Raw genomic sequence first — 12,581 nt, forward strand, 5'->3', positions numbered from 1 at the left:
ATAGAAATTCTTTTAAGTAGACTAATATTTGTCAGGTGAAACCCTCACAATTCTTTTTATTTGACAAATTTAAGAGATTTCCTTGAATTTGCATTTTGGTCTTGTCAGCTCTGTTTAGTCTGAGAATCAACACAAAAATATTACAACTAATTCCTTAGTCACCCCCCCACCCACATTTCAGACTCAACCAACAGTAACTTCCGCAGGTAAAGGAGGAAGAGCAGCGTTCTAAAGAATGAAATCACAAATGCTTGCTGGTCATGAGAGACTGTCAGTATTTCCTGTAAACTGCACGCCTGGCAGCCGTGACCATACAGTGACCATCAGTCCTGCCTTTACGGAGAACTTCTTCCAGTGTGGTGGAATGAGACAGTACTTGAGGCGTCGCAGCCTAGGGCCACCGAGGGAGTCCTCAGTTGTACAAGCATGTTGACAGAACTTTCTGAAGAACGGATTTCCTACTGGCACATAAAAATGTTACGATATTCCAGAGCAAAACATCCTCAGATGAACTCGTCAAGTAAAAATGATTCCAGATGAACTTCTTAGAATTTAGTGTCTTTTGGAAGGCCGTGTCGTCAATGCCTTTGCTGAGGCTATGGAATTCCACAAAACGAGTAACACCTTATGTACCTATTATTTTCTATTATTGCATCCTTGCAGGAGGAGAATTCTTAAAGCCTTCAATTAGACATAGCTAAGTTCTATCTGGGGAAAAAAAAAACAACCAACCAACCAAACAAACAAAAAAAACCCACCCCACAAAAAAACCCGCCAAACCTCAACAGAGAAAAAAGACACACATAGCGTTTCATAAGAAATGGTGCTACAGTGCTACGGACCACTTGGTTCCTACTTGCTGTGTGCGCTGCTCTCTCCCAAGTCCCACACTACCAATGGCAGATGGTCTCCTCCTCTCTCCCCTACACCAGCCACTACAATATAGTCAATTTTGCCATCTTTTCAAGTCCTTTGTCAAAAGGCAGCTCATTTGGTAGCTATTTTACCAGCTCTAATCTGTACTTACTCTGTAGCTGCCTGGGTGCTGACTGAACACCCAACATATTAAATGCCGTTTGGTCAGAGCAAACTGCCAGCCAGGAAGGATAAACATCCTCCTCGCCTTCCCTTCTCCCATCTGGGACATAAAAAGTTTCTTGACTGGATGATGCATTAACATAGTCTTATCTCCTAATTTGATCACTCAGCTTCATGGCTTGTGGGAATTTACTATCTTTGAGACCTTGACTCTTCATCATGTCAACCAAATGACTCAACAGGCTCAAAAGTTATAAAGCAATAGATAAAGACAGTATTTGTATTAAGTCTTTGTTTCTTTAGGGGAAAAAAACCCCACCTCTTTGAAAAGCCAGATTATTGTATCCTAAGAGGTAAAACAAACCCATAAAGGTCAGTCTGTAACAGGAAGAAGCTAAGTAAGTGGGATCCAGTGACAGGAGGCATGAGAATGGTTCAAAGCTGCATGAGTAGAGGTTTACCCTGGACATTAGGAAGCATTTTTTTACCAAGAAGATGGTCAAACACTGGGACACGCATGGTTGGTGCCCCAAGCCTATCAGTGTTTAAGAGGCATTTGGACAATGCCCTTGATAACGTGCTTTAACTTGTGGTCAGCACTGAAGGGCTCAAGCAGCTGGACTAGATGATCCTTGTGGGTTCTTTCCAACTGAAATAGTCCATTCTGTTCCATTCCATTCCAACACAGCTACACCTGCAGCTACAGACAGAGAAGGAAACAAGGGAGCCGTGCCACCTTTCATGCTCTCAGTACAGCACATATGAACACCCCAGATGTATACGCTGCCCCAAAAGGAGTTCTGGATAAACGGCTGTAACCATTAAGCACACACTAGGAATGGGATATACGCAAAGGCAAAGCTTTTAAGAACAGCTATTTTCTGCAGAGCTGGCCTTTGGGAAATTTGCTTCCTGGTTGACAGCAGAGAACTACATAGGGCCATACGTTATTGTCACTTTCCAAGATAAAACACATTTCAAAATAACCCTTTGAAACCCACTTTCTTTACAGTAAGAAATGAATAACGATGACTGGGCTTCTGCTACAGCAGCTATGTGTCCCCTTCCACACATCCGAAAGAATAAAACATCTGTCTCACAGCAGTGCCAAACTTTCATTTTTTGTGATTCCTTTATTGATTGCCTGTGTCTTCAGATCCGCTTAATGCCCAATGTCAATGTTGCCATCCATTGCTGACACAGAAAGTGTTAGAAGGATTGTGAGAAGGATTCTAAGCTCACACGTGCATTCCAAATGTTTTCATCTTTGTCTAGGTACCGCAAAAAAAAAGTATAGGAAAATAACAAGTATATGCTTTTAAATAGCTGGATTACTATCTCCTGGAGTGACAGCAGCTCAACATCCATATTCCTCCTGTCTCAGATGTGGAGTAAATGCCCACTCAGCGATGCATGTTTGCATTAATATTGCCACCTACAGGAAGCCACAGACCACAGTGTCTTTTTAGTAACTACACTGCTTGAGCAAATTCACAGAAAACTGTAAAAGCAAGACAAGTGAAATAAACACATCCGTTATCACCAAGTTTTTCCTTTCAAACAAAATTTTTTTTATTGATAGCATTGAGACCAACAGTTGCAGTGCTTCTGTATTTTTACAGCAGCCCTGTCTCCGCTCCCAGTCCCACAGTGGCCTCCAACACTCTCCCCTGTTCCCAGGAACTGAGGGGGTGGAGAAGGGAAAGGTGCTGAAGAAGGTGGGAAGACTTGCAGAAGAATATGATGTACTACCTTGAACTGCTTGTTTTTAATCCTCTAAGGAACCCAGTTTATTAAAAAACAGGAAATACAGAAATTAAAGTCTGGTTTATAAGCTTAACTCTGGCAGGAAAGGGGGAGTTGTGCTTAATCTTGTGACAGCTCATTTAGGAACAAATATTGCTCACACACTGTACTTACTCTAAAGCCAGCCAGAAATAACAAAAATAAAAAAAGCAAAGTGATGAACTCATTTAGAGATGGGGAGGATAAGTAGGCAGGGGTTGGGGGAAACCAGACTTCAACTCCCTAATGGTAGTAATAATCTGATTTCCTAGCAGTGCACTATTTGCTTAAAAATAAAGCAAAACAAAACAACCAGTCAGCTTTACCCAAATACCCATAGAGCTTTCTTTGATAACTTGATTAAATCCCAGTTTCATATATTTAAAATAACTTTACTATTTTGGGTTCTTTGATTGGGAAATTTTTGTAAGCAATGCCACTAAGATTCTTTCTCAACATACATACCATAGCACAGACAAGTTCTTAAGATATTTAATTTCACAGAATGGTAGGGGTCGGAAAGGACCTCTGGAGATCATCTAGTCCAACCCCCCTGCCAGAGTAGGGTCACCTAGAGCAGGTTGCACAGCAACGTGTCCAGGTGGGTTTTGAATGTCTCCAGAGATGGAGACTCCACCAACCTCTCTGGGCAGCCTGCTCCAGTGCTCTGCCACCCTCAAAGTAAAGAAGTTCCTCCTCGTGTTGAGATGGAACTTCCTGTGCTCAAGTTTGTGCCCGTTGCCTCTTGTCCTGTTGCCGGGCACCACTGAGAAGAGCCTGGCCCCATCCTCCTGACACCCACCCTTTTCTGACACCCACCCATTTCTGGCTACTGTGAACAAATCTCCCATGAGACTTAGCCTCCACATTTTTCAGCTGTCCGTAGTCTAAACGTAAAGCTCCAATTAGAAAGCTCCAATTTACAATACTTGGGCCTAACATGATCATGACATGGCTGGAGTCATTCCCCTCCACTTACCATTATGCAGCCAAGCTATCATACCAATTAATTTTCACAGAGCTCTCATAAATAAAGTTTCAGGAAAGTTACTCAGCACTCAGGAAAAGTCAAGAATAACTTGAGCCCCACAATCCATGGGCACTTATGGTCTTTTAAGTCTGTCTTCCATTCCTGCTGGCATACCTCACTTGGTATTTTTTCCCATGTTGCAACTAACCTGTAGCACTTCCCTAACTCTATAGAGTAGACGTAACTAACAAGCCCTGACCACATCCAGTTGTTTTCTGTAACAAAAAAAACCCTATTCAGATAGCACCTGTTCCCACCCCATGGCATTCCATCAACTCTCAGACATACTATTTAAATAACTTCTCAAAATTTAGGTGTGTTTTCAAGGCCAGACACTCCAAAGGCGGCTTACATCAGCAGAAAAAACCAAGACATTTGTACACCACCATGGTCAATTACAGCATTAGAACACAGGATTTTTACTCCCAAGCCGTTCCGTTTTAGCCAGCCTACATACTGCTGCTCTCACACTTCTGGATTTAGCACAACTGCAGTGAGAACGAGAACGCATTCTCCTTCTTTGTTGAACAGTGCAAGACCACAACCACACTCACAAAGTGTTAGAGAGACGACAGGAAACACAATTGACTTTGAACTATTCACAAGTCATGGGCTCTACACAGTTGCGCTATCAGTACCTATCGGCATCAACTTCAAGGGGCACTGGTAACTTACCATCTACTTGAAAGAGATGCTGTTGAGCAGACAAGAAATGTAAGAACATAAGAAAACTCAAACTACAAGCACAAGTAACTTGAGCAGGGATATCATCAAGAATTTTACCAAGTTTCATTACTTTAGAATAATAGTCGTTAAATGTCTGGATACATTCTGAATGCTGTTTTATCTTTAAAATGGGAAAAAGCTGATGAACAAGAAAAATCCTAAAAGAGAATATTGTCACATGAAATTTATCAAAAAAAATCTGATAACTTGCTCACAGTAGTCATCTGTGAAAGCATTCATCTGACTTTGTTTTCATATACTACGGATTAAAAAACTCATGCAGGATTTTTGGTTTTAAACTCCAAACAGGCATTGGTGCTTCTTCTTCAGTCTCCTGATATTGAACTATCCCTCATTTAACTTGCACAGTACATTTCTTAATTACTTCGAAGGAGCCTTGCTAGTGGACAACTGTTCTGACCAACTCATCTCCTCCAAATAACTTTCTGTCCTTGCCTGTGGACTACATAAAAAAAAAAAAAAAATTTAACTTAACAGATATTGCAAGCCCCAGACATCTGAAATAGTATTTGACAGGTAGAGAACAAAGCTACATTTCCTAAGCTCTCAAACAACAACCAAAATAGGATAGTATAGAGTGTAATATATCCCACATTATGCAAGACAGAAAAGGAAGCTATTTTTTTCAAGTTATCTTAAAACTTCACAATATTATCCTTACAGTATGTGTCACTGACTTCTTTACAACTGGCTGTGGAGGAAAAATTAACACTTTTGGAAAAAGTATTCTATAAAATTATATTTTTTTAAATCAACATGTCACCTTTATTAGTACACTTGGCAGCTGTGAAAGATTATTAGCAAGGGAAGTGCACAGAGCCATAAAATTACATTTTTCTGTTAGCAACAAAGACCCTCTGGAATTAGAACAGTCACTTCACTAGCATAGACAAAAGGTTTACTAAGGCAACCAGTTTTCAGATATCTAAGTCTGAATAAGAATATTTATTTATTTATTCAAAGCTGCATATTTCTTCTGGAAGTAATATTTCTCCCACCCACCCCGTTTGCTTACGTTCTTCCACCTTTACAAGTGGATGCTAGAAGGTTGTGTGTGAAGACAGATTTATTGTTACACAGATGCGAGGCAGCTACATGCATTCCAGTTCCAATAAAAGCAAGCAGTTCTACTCAGCTTCCCCTGTTTATTTCTCGCTTGTATCTTTTCACTTCAGAGTTGCAGCAAGTAATGTGTCCATCCACACTTGTAAGTACAACTGTGTGATGTAACAATTATTCCAAATAGGAGCTCATTTCTTTTTCTTCCCTTTACCTTTCTTGCCTCCCTCTCCTTGCTGAACACTTTGATCGCTACCTCCCATCTTTTGGGTTCTTGTTTTCAGTTTGGGAATGGTTTCTGCAGCATACAGCATTACTGATTTACCTAAAAAACACAGGGAGAAACCAATGTTACTATGTTAAGAACATTTCCGACATTTTCAAAGTTAGAAACTTCAGCACCCTTTAGATTTCTGTTAAACTAGATAAAAAGCCTAGGAGCTCTATTTCCTTCTCTCATGTAGCGAGAAGTTTGTGAAAAACTCTTCTCAACCTCTTTTTTTTTTTAAATTTTAAAAAAGTGCAGGACTGATAAATGTTACAGCAGATAGGCACATAACCTGACATTTTCCAAAGTATCTATATGCATCCTGTTACTCTTTCCCTTCACCTTTTAATGGCCTGAGATATCTGGGACAGAATGACCAGGCAAAAAGCTACAAGCATTTTTAGAAAGGGAGTGCTGTCTTCCAGCAGGAATATGGTTTTAAATTGTCTCCTCCTGACCCACAGCACTCTTACGCTACTCTGGATTCAGTATTCTCCTTGCTCTTTCCTTAAAATACATACTACTTCTTATATGCATTTGCTTCTGTTTTATACACTGATTAATTTTCAGGAAAAATGCAAAAGACTAAATTACTTGTAATTCAAGATGAACTATTCCTATTAGTCAGTGTGAAGAGAGCTGTTCCATTGTTAATTTATGAAAAAGGCCAGCAGAATACTCAACTGAACTCAGTATTGTACTTTATCGATTTGGTGTCCATACTGACGCCTAGCTGATATATGTAAGCTAAAAAAAAGGTGGAATTTAGCCATTCCAATACCAAATCCTCTGTTTTAACTGTCAACAAACAGTAGGCCAAAACTGAACCGCTGCTTTGTTCAACATACACAGAACACTCCCCACAATCCCCTCCAATCCAACCACTGAAGAAACAGCAGGATTGAAGACAACAAGCATTTTACAAACTCCACTCAACGCTCACACACCAACTTGATTTGGTTCACTTACACAGGCAAAGGGATTTAATGTAAAGTTGTAAAATTTATAATAGTAAAACTAATTAAACAATCTGGTAACACAACAAAATAAACAGTCTGTTTTATTAACAGATAAAGTGCCTAACCCATGTACTCTACTCACGCGTTGGAAACTGAGGTAAACATGGGTTGCCATCATCTTGTTTGAGCTGGATTCGTACTCTGCCTCTGTACTGCACATCTCTGTTCCACTCTCTAGGATACATCTTATTTTTCTGTCATACAAAAGGAGAAAATTATAATAAATACTGGAATAATTTTCTGCAAACTGATCTAAGTCACAGCAGCCTGGAATTATGAACAGATGTAAACCATAACCCTAGCTCTCTAACAGTGTCATCCACCATTTAGCCATTGCAGTAGTATCGAAAGCTATCGTGTAACTTTTTCAGAAGCACTGCTGCAACCAGCTACTGGTACTGAACAATTTAGCGAGTAACCTGCTGCTACAGGGACTGTTCTACTTCCCCATCAGTCTAGACCAACCGACACCGTTTTTTTGTTTCATCTCCACTGCCACAATCCCTTCTGGTCACCTAGAGACAGTATGTCATACATCACGGTCTGAGGCCTACTGCTTTTGGATATCATAGCCTCTATTTTTGTTAAAATGTTACAGGTTTCACAGGCTGGTGTACACTAATAGGAATATATTTGGCTTCTGAAAAGCAAAGTCATTTTGTACTGGTTTTTTGGATACCAGTCACACTCTTAGATGAGGATCTAAATTTTTCTTAGAAAATTTAACAGTATTTTAAATTACTAATTACTTCAGAAAACCAATTGCGAATAGTTACCTCCCCAGAAACCCAGACTCATTCCCTAAGAAAAAAGTAACCAACTTCAACCATTTAAAAAGCAAGCAGGTATTGGAGTAAAAAAAATTAACATTCTCTGGTTAAAACATAACTCCAAAGGACTCCGAAGACTTCAAGCATCAGAATCCTATTCCTATAGGACACTCATTCCAAAAGGTAACAAACTTTCATTAAAAATATGCCTTTTCAAAAGCTTAATTTGCAGTTGCAGCTTGCAAAATCACCTTTTATTCTGACACACTTTTAAGCATCTAGGATAGTCTTCTCAGAAGGATAGTTAAATAAAAGTAATCTCTTTATAAGCTTAAAAGTCGTGTTGTCTCAGAAATCTGGGTTATTTCTGCTGTGCATACAGTTTTACTTCATTACATTTACTCCATCATTATCATCAGTTATTACTCAAAGCAAGGAAATGTCTTGGTTGATTAAAGAAACTTCCAATTGTAATTTATCCTGTCTGTAAGAAAAGATATAATGAAAGAAAAATAGAGACACATACCAAGTCTGTAGTGTTTTTTTGCTGTGTTTTTTTTTTTAATTACCTCTAATAGCACATTGAATCCAACTGCTGCACATACATCTTGGATTTCTGTAGATGTCGGATTTTCAACAGCCTGTTGAAACAATGTGTTACAGTTAATTATTTTTCAATGACAAACTACCTATACAGCAATAGTTAGCAGTTTCCCACCCTACACTCTATAACTAGAAAAAGCAGATGGGAAAAGAGGAGGTACTTCAAATAATGACAAATCTACCATAGAAGTCATCTGTGAGCACTCCTACAGTCTAGAAAACATGAAACAAAAAGAAAAAGAGATAAGATATCAGTAAAATAGGAAACAGTGAGACAGGGGAACAAGTGAAATAATTGCTTAGAAAGAGTAACTGAAATGAAATAGCATTTACTGTATTTACAAAAAAACCCAAAAGCCAGAAATCAGCAACAGCAAACTTACAGCAAGAACTGAAGGAGAAAAGAATAGAAACCTTCTAAGCACAGCAGATTCCTCCCATAGACAGATCTTTGATTGGCAACTTGCTTACTCAAGAAAGATTTTAAACTACTATCAGAAAAAAACCCCAACGCTAAGCAGTGAGAAAAGCCCTTTAAATTCCCATGAGTCCTTGTTAACAATATTATAAAGAAGTGAGATGATCAAAAACTATTTCTGGACAGATTAAAAGCAACATCAACTACCAAGTCTAGATGCCACGTGCACTTTAAGTTCTATCTTTGACAGCAGCAAAGGGGACAGGGTACAGAATATAGGCATATATAGTCAGTCACCAAAAAACAATCGTTAGCTACCTGTTCTTTTCTGCACCACTTTCACATTTGGCAAACTACTTATGTAGGTGGCTAAATGCATTAAGTTTCTCATAACTTCACAAATTTTCTTCATCACTGATTGCCAAAGGTGCTGTTCACATGAAAGCAGACACTTAAACCCAGTGCTCTTCTACCAAATTCATATGCTGACACTAGGTTATCTTCGAATACACTGTAATTTCCAGCTATTGAGCTACTTGCCATGGGCCACAAGAAAAATCAACAGCTTTGAGATTTATTTTCCAACTCTCTACACATTACTGCATAGCATAACAAAACATCACATTTCCCCACCACACACAAAATTACTTTGTCTATAGGTATCCTTCTTCCTTCTGCTATTGTCTTCTTGTTATTCAAATATGCTGGATAAATGCAGATGAATCTAAAAAGAGAAAATAGTGACTTTAAGTAAGTAGTACCAACTCCTTGACTGTTTATGCAGTAGTTTCCTAGTAAAACAAAAAATAGACCTCATGGCTACGACAAAAAAGTTCTCACAGCAGCTTAGAACAACCATTTATTTTCCCTAGATGAATCAGTAAGGGCATTGCAAACTCCTTTTTGCTTTATTCAGGACACTGCACGACTATTTGGCTGAAGTGTTCCTTGCATAACTCTACTTTTTGGGGCACAGCATGTAGAAAGGACGGCGCTATCTATCTTGAGAAAAAAAGTAGGCTGAAAGAGAATGTTTCGACCCTTTTCTTAAACTCCTGAAACCTAGAAGGAAAGATACACATTTCCATGAAAAGAATTAAAGAAGGTTTCCAGTACGCTAATTGCTAAGTTCTTGATAGAAGCAAAAAGCAAGGTTTTTTTTGGCTATGGATTTGCCTTCCCCCCCCCCGCCCCCATTCACACACAGAACCACCCAGATTTGTGTAAGTTATTAAGCCTCTGAAAAACTGTGCTTAAAAAGTTAAGATTTTTCAGTAGATTCAAACCTGTCAAGAACATACAGGGGACAAAAGTGATGGAACTTCAATTATTCCTCTTACTAGACAATAAAGAAAACCAACTATCTGAGGCCTACACGGAGACTGAAGAATGCCTACATGTGAATAAGGAGCTATGACTGCATAAGAAGACAGGGAAGCAGAAAGTGAGCAAATAACCTGGAGCAGACTAATGTTCAGCTGGTTGGAGACTGTTAAGGATCACTGATCCATACTGCCTCCCAGGAAACATTTCTTGTTGCCTCTAAAACTAGCCACTGTCACCTCAGCTCTGAGATGAGCTTCTGCTACTCTTCTCCCCCTAAGTACCTTTTCGCTGGTATTTTCCCCTATTAACTACAGTCCTCTTTATGAGCAAACCAGTACTTCTGCGTAAGTGGCAGAGTTCTGCAAAGGAAAAAGGAGATGGGAAAGAGCAGAATATTACTGATGTTCACAGCCACCAACATACTACACCGACCAATGCCTTCTCTGGCTCAGTTTACCTTTCCTGAGCTTTAAGTGAAACGATGTATTAAAAGAACGACAGGACAACACAGCTTCGAGCACTCCAGCTTCAGAAACTGCCGAACAGACCTCCCGCTGCAACACACCTGCTGCAATAACCTTCCTAGATGACCTACGTGACGTGTTACTGCAGTATCACCACACGCACTGTTGTCACAGCCGCAGGCCTCACCCGCCTCCCGCCGTCCCGAGCCCCCACCTCCCTTCGCCGCCCGGGCCGCCAGCCTGGCGCTGGGGACCCGGGCAGCCGCCCGCCCCCTCACCGCCGCTGCAGCCTAACGCGCCCCCGGCCGCGCGCCGCTCCGCGGAAAGCTGCCGGCAGCCCCCGGCAGGAGGGGGACGGCAGCTGGGCAGGCACGCCACTGCCTCATAGGGCCGGGCCCACGTTACCTCTCTTTATCAGCCGGAGACGTGGCGGTGGCGGCGGCGGCCATAGCAACGGCAGCACCGACGCCGCTGCGGACGCGGGCCCACGCCTACCTCACCCTACTTCCCCTTGGACAGGAAATCCCGCCCCCTCCCGCACGGTCCGTCAATTCCATTGGCCGGCGGTGCTGTCGCTAAAGCGCTTCACCCTGTGAGGAGGCGCGACGTACGCGCCGCTGGGCCGTGCGCGGGCGCGCAGCCTCCGCCGCGCCTGCGCTTTGGCGGGAAGCGAGGGGAGCGGGACGGGACGGGACGGGACGGGACGGGCCCTTCATGGGACCGAGCTCAGCGGCGGCTGGGCCTGTGACGGCACAAATTCTTCGGTCGGTGCCGGGAACGTTATGGGAGAATGATCCGGTGCCGAGGAGTCCCCGTGGTAGCTCGCTGCGCGTCAGGCGGCATAGGCCGTACCGCCTGGCCTGTGCGAACTGGGAGAAACCACGTCAAGGGAGGAAATGCGCAGAGCGAGCCAAGATTCACTTCGAGCTGACTGACTGACTGATGCCTTTGGTGAATCACAATCGGCCAGAAGGCTACACTGCACGCTAGGGAGTGCTGTTCCTGTTCAGTGCCTTGCACAGCGCTTAGCAGAGGGAAATCGGCGGGAGGTCTGGCAGCCACAGCCAGCTCTGCCTGTCACCCGTGTGAGGCGTGAAATCTTACTGGCTGTAGGGGAGTGCAGCAGTGATGATATACATACCCTGAATGGACTACGAGCGCTAATAAAAGATGAGCCCAGAGGGTGGTGATCAGTGGCACAAAGTCCAGAGGCCAGTAACTAGCAGTGTGCCTCAGGAGTCAATACTGGGTCCAGTGCTGTTCAGCATCTTCCTTAATGATCTGGATGATGGGGCAGAGTGCACCCTCAGCCAGCTTGCTGATGACACCAAACTGGGAGGAGGGGCTGGTACACCAGAGGGTCATTCTGACATCCAGAGGGACGTGGACAGGCTGGAGAAATGAGCCGACAAGAACCTCATGCGGTTCAACAAGGGGAAGTGCAAAGTCCTGCAGTGGGGACCAGTACAGGCACCAGTCCATGCTGAGGGCCATCCAGCTGGAAAGCAGCTTTGCAGAAAAGGCCCTTGGGCTCTTGGTGGACACCAAATTGAACGTGGGCCAGTAATATGCTCTTGTGGCAAAGAAGGACAGTGGTGTCCCGGGCTGCATTAGGAGGAGTGTGGCCAGCAGGTCAGGGGAGGTGATCCTTCCCCTCTAATCAGCACTGGTGAGGCCACACCTGGAGTGCTGGGTCCGGTTCTGGGCTCCCCAGTATGAGAGAGACATGGCCATACTGGAGAGAGTCCAGCAAAAGGCCACCAAGATCATGAAGGGACTGGAGCATCTCTGCTAGGAGGAAAGGCTGAGAGAGTTGGGACTGTTCAAGCCTGGAGAAGAGAAGGCTCAGGGAGGTCTTATCAATTTATATAAATACCTGCAGGGAGGGTGGAAAAAGAACAGAGCCAGGCTTTTTACAGTGGTGCCCAGTGACAGGACCACAGGCAATGGGCCCACACTGAAACACAAGAGGATCCTCACAAACATCGGGAAAAACTTTTTCACTGTGAAGGTGATGGAGCACTGGCCCAGGTTGCCCAGGGAGAAGGTGGAGT

The 12,581-nt window shown here is 42.7% G+C and overlaps 1 protein-coding gene across 1 annotated transcript; it reads right to left on the reverse strand.

Annotated features, from left to right (window-relative positions):
• Positions 1–5,336: 5,336 nt before the first annotated feature.
• Positions 5,337–11,069, reverse strand: SRP19 (signal recognition particle 19). Its single transcript, XM_063320791.1, has 5 exons — positions 10,933–11,069; positions 9,386–9,461; positions 8,286–8,357; positions 7,029–7,140; positions 5,337–5,984 (listed from the first exon to the last, which is right to left on the reverse strand). The coding sequence occupies exons 1-5, from the start codon at positions 10,974–10,976 to the stop codon at positions 5,851–5,853; spliced, it is 438 nt and encodes a 145-aa protein (XP_063176861.1). The 5' UTR covers positions 10,977–11,069; the 3' UTR covers positions 5,337–5,850.
• Between the last annotated feature and the right edge of the window lie 1,512 nt (positions 11,070–12,581).

The sequence above is a fragment of the Chroicocephalus ridibundus genome, chromosome Z (assembly GCF_963924245.1).
Source record: "Chroicocephalus ridibundus chromosome Z, bChrRid1.1, whole genome shotgun sequence".
NCBI classification, from domain to species: Eukaryota; Metazoa; Chordata; class Aves; order Charadriiformes; family Laridae; genus Chroicocephalus; species Chroicocephalus ridibundus.

What these genes read in the sequence shown, in the direction of transcription:
- SRP19 (XM_063320791.1), bottom strand. Translation starts at nt 10,976, where the DNA reads ATGGCCGCCGCCGCCACCGCCACGTCTCCGGCTGATAAAGAGAG. An exon ending in GATTCAATGTGCTATTAGAG is followed by an intron (nt 7,141 to 8,285) that starts GTAATTAAAAAA and finishes TTTGTATGACAG; the next exon opens with AAAAATAAGATGTATCCTAG. An exon ending in TTTACCTCAGTTTCCAACGC is followed by an intron (nt 5,985 to 7,028) that starts GTGAGTAGAGTA and finishes TGTGTTTTTTAG; the next exon opens with GTAAATCAGTAATGCTGTAT.